The sequence below is a fragment of the Canis lupus genome, chromosome 22, assembly GCF_011100685.1.
Source record: "Canis lupus familiaris isolate Mischka breed German Shepherd chromosome 22, alternate assembly UU_Cfam_GSD_1.0, whole genome shotgun sequence".
Taxonomy (NCBI): domain Eukaryota; kingdom Metazoa; phylum Chordata; class Mammalia; order Carnivora; family Canidae; genus Canis; species Canis lupus.
In genome coordinates, this window is record NC_049243.1 from 590355 (window position 1) to 603327 (window position 12973).

At 36.1% G+C, this 12973-nt stretch overlaps 1 protein-coding gene across 2 annotated transcripts in view; it reads left to right on the forward strand.

Moving 5' to 3' along the window:
• The window catches only part of INTS6 (integrator complex subunit 6), a 90227-nt gene that overhangs the window by 71694 nt on the left and 5560 nt on the right, over window positions 1-12973 (forward strand). For both annotated transcript variants that reach the window (XM_038569412.1, XM_038569414.1), the window contains 6 exons: window positions 1890-2000; window positions 3223-3438; window positions 5565-5691; window positions 6421-6563; window positions 6763-6994; window positions 11719-12087. In XM_038569412.1, the coding sequence (XP_038425340.1) occupies window positions 1890-2000; window positions 3223-3438; window positions 5565-5691; window positions 6421-6563; window positions 6763-6994; window positions 11719-12087 (1198 nt within the window). The remainder of the gene's footprint in view (window positions 1-1889; window positions 2001-3222; window positions 3439-5564; window positions 5692-6420; window positions 6564-6762; window positions 6995-11718; window positions 12088-12973) is intronic.

Below are 12973 nucleotides of genomic sequence, written 5' to 3' on the forward strand. Positions count from 1 at the left end.
CTTATTTCACCAATGAGGAAACTAAGGCACTAACAGATTAGATTATTTGTCGAAGGCTACATATCTAATGTGAGTGAAACTGGAATTCAGTCCCAGGCAGCTTGGTTTTTAGAATAGTTCCAGTTGTTTTACTTCCTTGTTAAATTCAGTTTTATAATAATTTTTCTTTAAGGGTGGTACAGAATGGTTTTTGTTGATTCCCTAAGTCTCCAGAGACATGTTTTTAGGTAGATAAGTATATATTCTCATGGAATTGTATATTTTTAGACCCACAAGTTTGTGATTACATTTGATCCTTGAACAGCACAGATTTGAAGTGTATGGGTCCACTTAATGTGGATTTTTTTTCAATAAATATAAAGGAAGATTTTTTTGAGATTTGTGGCAATTTGAAAACCTCGCAGATGAACTCTATAGCCTAGAAATATTTTAAAAAATCAAGGAAAACTTAGGTGTTTTGTAAGAATATACTGTATATATAAAATACACATTGCATACAAAAATTGATTATGTGGTTAGTAAGGCTTCCTTCTGTCAGTAGCAGGCTATAAGTATTTAAGATTTTGGGGAGTCAAAAATTATATGCGGATTTTCTATTGTGTGGTGTCAGCATTCCTAACCCATGTTGTTCAGGAGTCACCTGTACTTAAAACCTAGTGTATCATAGTAGATAAGACCAATAATGTATATATTATTAAATACATTATTTACTGTATGAAAAGTAACTTCTTAACAAAAAGACCAGTGTTAAAAGCACTTTTAAACATTACTTTAATGCAAGAATATTCTAGCATTTGACTGTAATTTGTCTAAATGGTCTCTACTAAGAGCATTAATTTCTGGAGCTTTGAAGATCATATTCTAGAGTTGTAAGAGTTAAGTTGTGTGTCTAGCACATGGTGCTTGCCATGTAAGAGTGAAAAGGAAGAAACAGTGAATATGAACTGTTACATATGTTGACTTATTTATGTTTCATAGCAACTTGCAGGATTTAGGCAAAGCTACATGGATTTTAAATATCAGAGCTGGGATTTGATTCCAGTTTGACACCAGCACTTATACACTTTCTGATGTCAGTGAATGGCTATCCTTCTTTTCTAACTGCATCCCACTCATATATGCTAGACTGTCCTGTTAGTGATATTTTCATTGCACAAATGGCTCTCAACTGGGCTCTCCTTACAGTTGAAAATTATTTCATAATACCACATCCACAGTAAATATTAGATTCGTTTTTCCTTCTTATTTTTCCTTTAGAGCTTGGGTTTTTGGTTTTGGTTTTCTTTTCTTTTCTTTTTTTTCCAGTTCAGGTAATAATAACAATAGTAATAACTAACACTTACTGAATGCCTACTGTATACCAGACGATTTTATCTGTGCTTTACATATATTGATTCGTTTAATCCTGTGATGACCCTATGAAGTAGATATTATTGTCGTTTTACAAATGAGAAGCTTTAGACACAGAGAAGGTATAAAACCTGGTCTGGGGTCACAAAGCTAGTGAGTAGATGAGCCATAATCTACCCAATTACCCAAGGTAGAAATCTTCCATTTTTCTTGCCTCCTAAAAATTTACTTCCTAATTTCTGTTGAATCTATCTCTGTGGTATGTCTCTGCCCATTTCTTCCAAACTTAGTATCACCAATAATACCAAGGTATCTAGAACTTTACCCTTTCTTTTCCCAGGTGTTGTTAAAGTATAGCCTCTAATCCTTTTAAGCTACCTTTCATACCACTGGCAAACATTTTACTGAAATACAAATATGGTTACTCTCTTATTGAAAAAAAGAATTTTTTTTTTAAGAAATCTTCAAAACTGATAATACAGGTAGCCATACATTTTTGGCAAGCTTAGGATTGAGTGATGTTTTCTTTTTTCCTATAGCCTTTGAAGAAAGCTGTTAGAATGATGGGAGCACCTAACCTAATAGCAGACAGTATGGAATATGGACTTAGTTACAGTGTCATTTCATACCTCAAAAAATTGAGTCAACAGGTAACGTTAAGAAATAGAGCTGTTAAGTATTTTGAATGGTTTTGGCTAAGATGCTTAATAGGCCAGATGTTAGTTCTGTGATGGTATGTCATATTAATATATTATGTTTTAAAACCACATATATCATAGATTATTAACATAATTCAGTGTCAAGTACATAGTATGCTGTGTTTTGGAATGTTAATTTCAATTAATAATAGTTTGTAGAGATGGCTTCATTGTTGTGGTCCTAGACTTTTTATCTGTGGAACATTCTTTGTTTTGAGAAATTTATGTTAGAAAGCTGTTTTTCTTAGACAAAGATGAGTTTCTTTTGCTTAATGTTTTAAAATCTGTAGTTTTTTTTAATTCAAAAATGGGAATTACTTTTGAAATATTTGTAAAAAACTGAATATTGACATTTTGAGCATAAATCACATTAGTAGATGCTCTGCTGGTCAAGCAGTATACACTTAGATTGCCAAGATATTAATACTATATAAAATACGTTGTTTTTCTAGTACTTCTGCCGTCTGTAGTTAAAATGCTCATTGAGATGTACGTTGGAAGGCATCAAAATATCGTTGTTTTCCAATGAAAAACTACATCATTTTTTATACCTATGAACATTTAATTATGTGCTAATAATAGTATTTAAATAAATACCGATGAGATTTTTTTCCCCTAATTTTATATCACCTCTGAATTGGAAATCCATATTTTCATTTAGGGTGCACTTACATTTCATGGTTTAAGTGTAGTGGATATTAGTATATAAAAATAAATTGAAGTTGTTTTTGTTTGCCCTGCTCCAAAAGGTTATAATTGAATTGATTTAAAACTGTAAGACAGGCAGCCCTGGTGGCTCGGCGGTTTAGTGCCACCTTCAGCCCAGGGCCTGATCCTGGAGATTTGGGATCGAGTCCCACATCGGGCTCCCTGCAGCAAGCCTGCTTCTCTCCCTCTGCCTATGTCTCTGCCCCTCTGTCTCTCTCTCTCTCTCTCTCCCCGTGTTTCTCATGAATAAATAAAATCTTAAAAAAAAAAAACAAAGCTAAGACATTATTATTTAAACTATATTTAATTTACTGAGAACTTGACATAAACTATGCTACCTGGGTTTTTAATTAAGTACATACTTTTTATAACATAAATATTTAATATATGGAAGACCAAGACTGTTAGTATTTAATTTGTTGATTTAGATTATGTCCAGACTAAATCTTACTTATTTTTACTTTAGGCTAAAATAGAATCTGACCGAGTCATCGGATCTGTAGGCAAAAAAGTAGTACAGGAAACTGGAATTAAAGTTCGAAGCCGATCACATGGTTTATCAATGGCTTATAGGAAAGATTTTCAACAGTTGCTCCAGGGAATTTCAGAGGATGTTCCTCACAGACTGCTAGACCTTAATATGAAAGAATACACTGGGTTCCAAGTTGCTTTGCTTAATAAGGTAAATGTTATATGAATTTAGTACTGCTCCAGCTATATTCTGTTGAATTGTTAAATAATCAAATTTCCTATTAACTAATAATTTTAGTTTGTCCAAGCTTTAGAAGTACTTCTATACCTCCGAAGAATAATGATCATTAATACTATTACTGAATCATTGAATTTTAGAATCAAAACAAACATTATGTATGCTGAGTGGCTGAATAGATGGACTGATGAATAAACCAATCTATTCATTTTTATAGATGAGAAAACATATGGGGCACCTGGCTGACTGAGTAGAGCATGTGACTCAGGATCCTGGGGTTGTGAATTTGAGCCCCATTTTGAGTGTAGAGATTACTAAGAAAGAAAGACAATAGAGGCTTACAGGTTGCCTAACTAGTCATAGAGTTCACTGCATTTTGGTACTTATACTGATGACCTTGGGTACATCATAAAATGCTTTATGAATATTCATTATTTAAAAGATCCTTATCCCAGTAGCCTTTTATGTAGAAACAGACAAGCTGATCTAAAATTTATATGGAAATTCAAAGGTCCTAGAAAAAGAGTTTTGTAAAATAATAGTTACAAGACTTGTACTATCTAATTTTGAAAGTTACTGTAAAGTTGTAGTGATCATCAACAGTGTTAAGTTGTTGGCATATGGATAAACATATAGATCAGTAGAACAGAAGAGAGTCTGGAAGTAAGCCTTCACACGTATAGTCAGTTAACTTTTAACAAGTTTTAATAAGAGGTGCCAAAATAATTCAGTGGGTCAGAAGACAATCTCTTTAGAAATAGTGCTGGAACAATTGGATACCCATATTCAAAATAGTAAATTTGATCGTTACCTCATATTGAAGTGCTCATGAATCTTAAATGTAAAAACTAAAACTATAAACTTCTAGAAGAAAACAGAGAAAGTCTTTATGATGATGGGTCAGGAGTCATCGAAGGTTTCTCAGATATAACACAAAAAGCACACACACACAAAACTTGATAAATTGAGCTTCATTAAAATTTAAATTTTTGTCTACAAAAGAAATTCTGTAAAATGAACAGGCAAGCTACAGCCTGGGAGAAAATTATATATAGAAAAAAGAATTAGTATCAAAATATATAAAGAAGTCTGTCAACTCCGTGATTATAAGACAAACACAATAAAAAATTGGTAAAATATTTGAACAGATACTTCACCAAATAAGGTACACAAATTTGAACACACACATAAAAAGATCCTGTATCTTAATGACCATTAAGGAAATGCAAATTAAAACTAGTGAGATCCCACTTCCCATCCACTAGAATGGCTATACTTACTATATAACCAGCAGTTTTACTCCAAGGTGTATCTGTCTACATGAGAAAAACGAAGACAATAGCCATAGAAAGGCTTTTTATGCAAATGTTCATAGCAGTGTTCATAATAGCCAAAAACTGAAAGGAAACTTCATAAACTGGAAAATGGATAAACTGTGTTCATAGAATGGAATACTACTCTGCAGTCAAAAAGAACAAACTACTGATGCATTAATAACCTGGATGAATCTCAAAATATCATCCTTAGTGAAAAAAGCCTGATAGAAAAGATTTGATATAGCAAAATTCCACTTATAAAATGGAATGTAGGGAGACAGGAAGCAGGATTAGTGGATGCCTGGGGATAGGAAAAGGGATTGACTACAGATGGGCACCAAGAACTTTTTGGGGATGATGGAAGTGTTCTTAACCTGCATTGTGGTGATGGTTTCACAACTGTTTGCTGATATTCATCAAACTGTATACTTAAAATGGGTTAATTTATTGTACGTGAATGATACGTCAAAGCTGTGTTTCTTCTTTAAACTTTCAAAGGTTTTAAAATTTGGAAATTTGTTTTATAAGCTATTTACTTCTCTTAGCCTGAATATATAATAAAACCTTGAAAGATGTGAATTTGAGGTATTTGATTAAGCTCATTACCAATTTTGATCTTCTGGTTCCCAGGTGTGTTTAGATGGCATCATAATTCTTTATTCTATTTTGAAGCTAATTAGACTTAATATATCTTATTTCAAAACCTATGCTGCAGGCTAGAGGTTTTAGTCTCTTTTAATTCTATGTTGGAAATAAATTTTGTCTTTGAATGATTTTCAACAGGATTTGAAGCCACAGACATTTAGAAATGCATATGACATACCAAGGCGGAATCTTTTGGATCACTTAACAAGAATGAGATCTAATCTTTTGAAGAGCACCCGCAGATTTCTTAAAGGACAGGATGAAGGTTAGATCATGGTTTTAGTAATGGTATTTTTTTTGTGAATTTCTTACTTTATATTGAAAAAATATGGTATGGGAATATAACTTTTAAAGAATTATTAGTAGTATTACATTTTCTTTTTAAATTCAAACAAATGAAGTAAGGAGTCATCTCTGATTCTCAACTTTTTTTTCTATCATCACTGTTGCCTCAAATTCTATTCCCCCGAGGTGACAATCTTTATTAGCAGCTTACTTTCTTTTCTTTGGCTTAGTTCATGCATTCACATGCACACACAAAATCATTTTCTTGTGATACACTAGTTAGTATCTGGTGGTTTAGCTTGGATGGTCAATACGTGTCCTCTTCTTTCAACAATATCTGTAGCATGTAGTACAAATCAAGTCAGATGAGAATTTAACTCTTTGCCATCTCTGATATAAGCATTCCAACTATAGCTTTATATAAAAAGGATTATCTCTGTGTATGTCTTTCCTGTAAATTTTGCTATAATTCTACTTCTTTGGAATAGAGAGAAGAGACATTCCTATTCATGGTAATGTTAACACATCATTACTTATTTTATACACTCAAATGGACTACAATATTTTTGCTTTTAGAAGATAAAGTCAATTCTTTTAAATTTTACTTTAAAAAAATCTCAAAAAGATTTCATTTTAGTCACAATATTTATAATGACAACATATGAATAGTGAGGTTAACTTTTGTTGTTGTTCTCTTCTGTTTGAAAAGATCAAGTGCACAGTGTTCCTATAGCACAAATGGGGAATTACCAGGAATACCTCAAGCAAGTACCTTCTCCACTAAGAGAACTTGATCCTGATCAGCCTCGAAGGTTGCATACATTTGGCAACCCCTTTAAGCTAGATAAGAAGGTAAACTTGAAATGTTCCATTGTATAATTCATTTGTGGATTTAACAGTTCTTAATTTAACTAAAGTAAGCTACTTTTCTTGGTAGACTAATAAATGTCAACATAGTTATAATACAGTTGCTCTAATGGGGATTGGAATTAGTTGTACCATTTAAAAACTGTATGTAAATCTAGGGAAATTATATATTTTTTTGTTACAGGGTATGATGATAGATGAAGCAGATGAATTTGTGGCTGGACCTCAAAATAAACATAAACGACCTGGAGAACCAAATATGCAAGGAATCCCTAAAAGACGTCGCTGTATGTCCCCATTACTAAGAGGCAGACAACAAAATCCAGTTGTGAACAATCATATTGGAGGAAAAGGACCACCTGTACCGATGACTCAAGCACAGCCAGATCTTATTAAACCCCTTCCTCTTCATAAAGGTAAGAATTTAAAAACAAACTTTATTTGCTGCTTTTTGTTTCTTTTGTGGGGATGAGATTTTTGTAATAGATTGTGGAAGAAATTGATTGATAAAGCCCAAGAGTGTCTAGAGAAGATACTTGTTTATTTTAAATTAGCATGTGATCATTTTGTATGTCTTTTTAAAGAACATTTGTTGGACATTTCTTATGTTTATCATGCTTTATTATAGCTAGCCATAATCTAAATACCATTTATAAGTCTGTTAAATAAAAAATTCAAAATACCGTTTACAAGTCTTAAGTATTTCAAAATAACACTTATTAAAGGGGTATTAGCAATACCCACAGAAAGATGGTTTTCAATTTCAGGTTAATTCAACAACTAATTAGGGGCACCTGAGTGGCTCCGTGGATGAGCGTCTCAGGGTGTGACCCTGGGGTCCTGGGATCAAGTGTCACATCAGGCTCCCCACAGGGAGTCTCCTTCTCCCTCTGCTTGTGTCTGTGCTTCTCTCCCTGTGTCTCTCATGAGTAAATAAAAAAAAAAAATCTTTAAAAAAAAAACAATCAACTAATTATTAAATACACGTGCTATTATGAACAGTGCTAGGCATTGAGGTATCATAGTGAACAAGACAATAGTGATCTCTGCCTTTATGATGAGTGAGGAAAGATAGTCATTGAATGTTGAGTTAGAATGTGATGAATGTTATAAAAGGTGGTAAGATGATTTAACTTAGTTTGTGAGGTCAAGACCCTTTACTGAGGAAGTTATGTTTAAGCCAACATTTAAAGGGTGAATGGGAATTGTTTCACTAAAGCTGTGCATTTAGTAGTAGTGCTAAGCAGTATGCTAGGCACTATAATATGCTACAGTAGTAGTATAAGAAAAATATGTGCAAACAAATATACAAAAGAGAAGATTATAGGAACTGAAAGAATTCCAGTTTAGCAGAGGTGTTCAGAGTCAGATAAGGTGAGAAATGAAAGATAGGCTGAGGCCAGATCATGGAGGGCCTTGGAGGCCGTCGTAAAGATTCTAGACTTTAAAGACGAGAATTTTTTTTTTTTTTAAGATTTTATTTATTCATGAGACACACAAAGAGAGGCAGAGACACAAGAGGGAGAAGGAGACTCCCTGCGGGGAGCCCGATGCAAGACTCAATCCCAGGACCCCGGGGTCACACCCTGGGCTGAAGGCTGGTACTAAACCCCTGAGCCATGCAGGTGTCTTGACAATGAGAATCTTTGAAAGATTTTGAAGAGCTAGTGACCTGACCTGATTAGCATTTTATAAAAAACAGGCCGACTGTACTGTTTGGAATATTGTTTGGGAAGAATAAGAATGGATTTAGGGGAACCCTTAGTGAATTAATGATTTCCTTAAATATAGGTAGTGATCATTTATGGCTTATAGCTATAGCATCATAACTGGTGAGAAAGCAAATATTCTATAACTCCTGATGGCATTATACAATACTACTTTTGAAGTATTCTTGCCAAAAAAAAAAAAAAAAAAAGAAAAGAAAAGAAATTGAACCTTAATCTGATCAAGCCTCTAGATCTAACTACCAATTTATAGGAAATAGAGAGGTTGGAGAAACATATTAAATGACAAAACAGGGATACAATTAGCATAATCCAGATTGTGGTAAACTGTAGGACAAAGAATATGTGTTTCTCCAGAAAAAAATTCATAAAAAAGGTTACAGAAGGATTTTATAGATTAAAAGGTAGTTAAAAGACATATAAACCAATAACAATGTATGGGACCTGATGTGGACCCTGAATCAAACAAAATCAAACATTTCCCTACAAATAGAAAATATAAGGTAATTAGATTGTGGACATTGATAGGGTATTTGATGTTGCTAAATAATTGTTATGGATGCATAGAACTTAGGAAACCCAGGGAAGAGCTAATGACCTGGCAGCGGAGTTGTGCGAAGAACATGTGTTTGAGAAATACCTGGATGCACCAGCAAAGACTTGGTGATGATGGACTGGGTATTGGAGCCAGGGCAAGAGAGGAGTTGAGCGATGCTGGGTAGACGAGAGTGACAGGTTGAGTGGAAGGAGAGAGGGTGAGTGAGTTGAGAGGCACCCATTGCCTAGCCACGTAGAGATCATAAAGTAGGAGTTGGGTATTTTAGTTTAGACCTCAGAGAAAGAGGCCGGGGAGAAAGGGAGCTACAGGAGGCAGTCTTAACCTTCACCGGAGTGTATTAAATTACACCAAGGGAAACCACGAGAAGGAGAAGCCTACAGCAGAACTTTGAAAATGCCAAAGTTAAGGGGAGAAATAAGGTTCAAAAAAGGAAATTGAGAGGGAAGAATCCAGAAATAGGAGATGAGAAGAACTTGGTGTCGTGAGAGCTAAGGGGAAAGAGAATTGAGTGGTTGGTGGCTTCAAATAATTTGAACAGATTGGTCAAGAGGATTGGAAAAGTTGTGTTGGTCTCTGGCTACCTTAGCAAGAGCGATTCTGGTGGAGTAAAGGTGCCAGAACACTGAAGAAATGGGTGGAGGCGTAAGAGATGAGAAAATGGAGACAATGAATGTAAACAACCAGTTTAAGAAGTATAGCTGTGTAAGGGAGGTGGGGAGAGAGTGATAGCTGGAAGAAGTCCTGGGGTTAAAAGTTGTGACCTTGCTTGGGCTTTAAGATGACAGAGTTGAGCATGTTTAAATGCTGGTGTGATGGAGAGAAAGTGTAGTCAGCACCAGATCCCGGGGAAGGCAGAAAGGAATGGTCCAGAGCCCATATGATAGAATGCTGCTTCCACTGGAGCAGAGTGGGTGTGGGCATAAGTTTAACAGTGGGAAGTAGAGGGAGTTTCTACGCCACGGCTCTGCTTTTCTTTCCTCTGTGAAGTAGGAGCTGACGTGTACTAACAAGAGGGAAGGAGAGATTGGGAAAGTTAGAGATGTTAAGAGGGGAGAAGGTTAGAATGATCTTTTGTAGGAGAGGGAGAAAGGTTGTAATAAGATTGTTAGGTAGTAGTAGGATCCAGGAACACTTGGATGGTGATGGTGATCACTCTGCAAAGCTGAATGCTATTTCAGTAGTGCTCATCATAACAAATGCAGGTCTAGAGCAAGTAGAGAGAGTCATCAGATTTGGGGTTTTGCCTGGCAGGGATCATGGGAGGGCAATAGAATGAAAGAATGTAGGACCCTGGGAAAAAGTAATACATTATGTGATGTAAGTTGGATAGATTAGAAAGAAGAATCTAGAAGGTAGGATGGGAGGGAGAAAGTGGAGGAGTTCCTGGAGTAAGAGTCTGGCTGAGTTACAGAAAACCAGCAGGAGTCTTGCAAAGATAAGATTTATGTGCATCTGTCCATGCCTTTGTGTTTGATTTGAGAGGCAAACAAGATGAGAAATTAAAGAATTTGAGTGGCCATGTTCTTGGCAGGTGATCTGCGTAGACCTTGAAATCACATACTACAGTACTTCTCAGACTTTAGTGTGTAGTTGAATCACCAAAGGATCTAGTTAAACTGTAGTTTCTAGTTCATTGTGTTCATTGTTTCGGGCGGGGCTCAGGATGAGCCTTGTAGCAAGCTCTCTGATGGTGCTCATGCTGCTTGTATTGGACCACATTTTGAGTAGTAATGGCCTAGGACAACGCCCAAGGGACATGAGGGTAGAAGGAAGTGTGTGAACCAGGTGTGACCACAGAGGTGTACGTTGGAGATCAATAAGCTAGTGACAAGGAGAGAGAGGATGAGCACAGTGGCATAGTTGAGCCTCCAAGGAGCAGGAGTGTTCTAGGAGTGCATGGAGAAAGATCTTGAAGTGGCACTAAAAGGTGAAGGAGTCTGTGACTCCACATCTTTATTTTAAATCTGTAGAGAGTATTTGAGAGAAAGTAATTTCTACTTCAAGTCTGAAAAGATCAGTTTCTTGGCCAGAGAGCTGGGTTTTAGTTAAAGTAGGAGTTGTAGAGAATATTCAGGAAAATTTGCTAATCGTGGAAGCGGATTTAGGAAGGAGCCAGAAGTTTGAGGGATTTTTGTGGGAATGAGTTTACCTTTTGGACAGTAAATTGGGAAAGTAGAGGTGGCTTCACCTGGTGTCCTGGAGGTTTGGTGAGCAGTCAGGGAACTTCTATAATTCAGCTGATTTCTGTGGGGGGCAAGAGTTAGCAAGCTTTTTTGTTGTTGTTAAAGTCTAGAAATCTGATGAGCTGCACCAGGCACCAGGCTGTTCTGTGTTGCTCAAGTAACACAGACTGGATGAGTGGTTTTGAGAGAAGAGTGTACTGTAAAGTGACCCATTTGATGGTGTGTTCCCTGCAGAATGTCGAACAGTTTGAACTCCTTGTGTTTACTTTTGCCTCTAAATGATAGTAGATGCATAAGGCAGAGGGAGGTTGGAATGAGCTAAGGCTCTCTCTGTGTTTCCCTGAAGTATTAGAAATCTACTTGTTCAGTAAAACTGCCACAGAATAAACCAGAGAACTAAAAAGTTGCCTGAAATTGTCTTTTATTTTTTTCCTAAGGGCAAATAATTTTTTCCTAAGGGCAAAAATTAAACAGATTTTGTAAGTACAAATTGAAATCCACTATCTCTTTGGCAAAGCTTAAGAACCATATCCTATTATTTGTTAATTTGCATCCATCAAGGAGATTGTGATTTGCTGTAATATTATTTGTAGCTTTTTTTTACTGTGTGCTTTGAAATTGGCTCATATCATTTTTATTTATTTATTTTTTTTACTTCTCTTTGTTTTTAGTTTCAGAAGCCACTAATGATTCGACAATAGATGATGTGGTTGAAAATCATGTTGCAGACCAACTTTCATCAGATATTACACCAAATGCTATGGATACTGAATTTTCAACTTCTCCAGCCAATTTACTGGAACGACCAACCAATCATACAGAGGCTCTTGGTCATGACCATTTAGGAGCTAATGACCTCACTGTTGGTGGATTTTTAGAAAATCATGAGGAACCAAGAGATAAAGAACAGTGTCCTGAAGAGAGTCTACCAGCATCTTCACTGAACAAAGGAAAGAAATTGATGCATTGCAGAAGCCATGAGGAGGTCAACACTGAACTAAAAGCACAAATAATGAAAGAGATCCGAAAGCCAGGAAGAAGTATGTATAATTAGAGGCAAACCTCATATTTGATTTCTGTGTGTGCTCAAAGAAGAGAGATTAATCAAAAACATAGACCTGATTCTAGATGAGTGCTCAACAACGTAGGAGCTGTATGATTAGGTTCTTTATTCATCCTACAAACACTAAATATCTGCTATGTCCCCAGTATTGTGGTGTAGGGGGGGTGAGCAGGAAGTGCTGAGAGCGGAGCTTAGAGAACACACAGGTCGGCAGCACAGAGTTCCTACCGGGGCAGGAACCTGGTGTCCTTCGTATTTTCTACACAGCAGCTGCAGTGGGATGGAGCAGCAAACCCAGCAAGATGGAGCGAATGTTAGATGACTTCATGTCTATAAAGTTCCTGGCCTAGCGTCCCCACTGTGTTTAGGGTTTAAACTATGATGGTGACCAGGAGGAGTATGTTTAGGCCCCAAAATGGAAGTTACAGAAACTATATATTTCACGAATACAAAAGGAGTTTGTGAGATACAATTTCAGTATTATTGGCACTCATTCAAGAGATGTTGGCAGATCCCCTGTCTGATGGTACAGTGACCCACGATGGTTCAGAAGTGGGCAGGTCAGCCCTTGCCACTTAGAGCTTATAGTCCTTGGCAGAGTTTTAGGTGAAAACCTGAAACTGAAATAGCACTTTCCTCGTTTCTCACCCTGCTCTTTGCCCCTCCCTACCATGGGAACTGTAGTTTAGAGATTAAATTATAAGGATGGAGGTGCCTTGCTGCTGCTTTTTCAGTGGCACTATCAGAAAGCTATTCACTGATTTTTCTCAGTTTTGGGTTTGTTTCTTTATGGGAATTTTTACCAAAAATTCAGTTTAACAAGTTATTTTATCTTTGCTGATATGTGAAATGTGCGTATTATA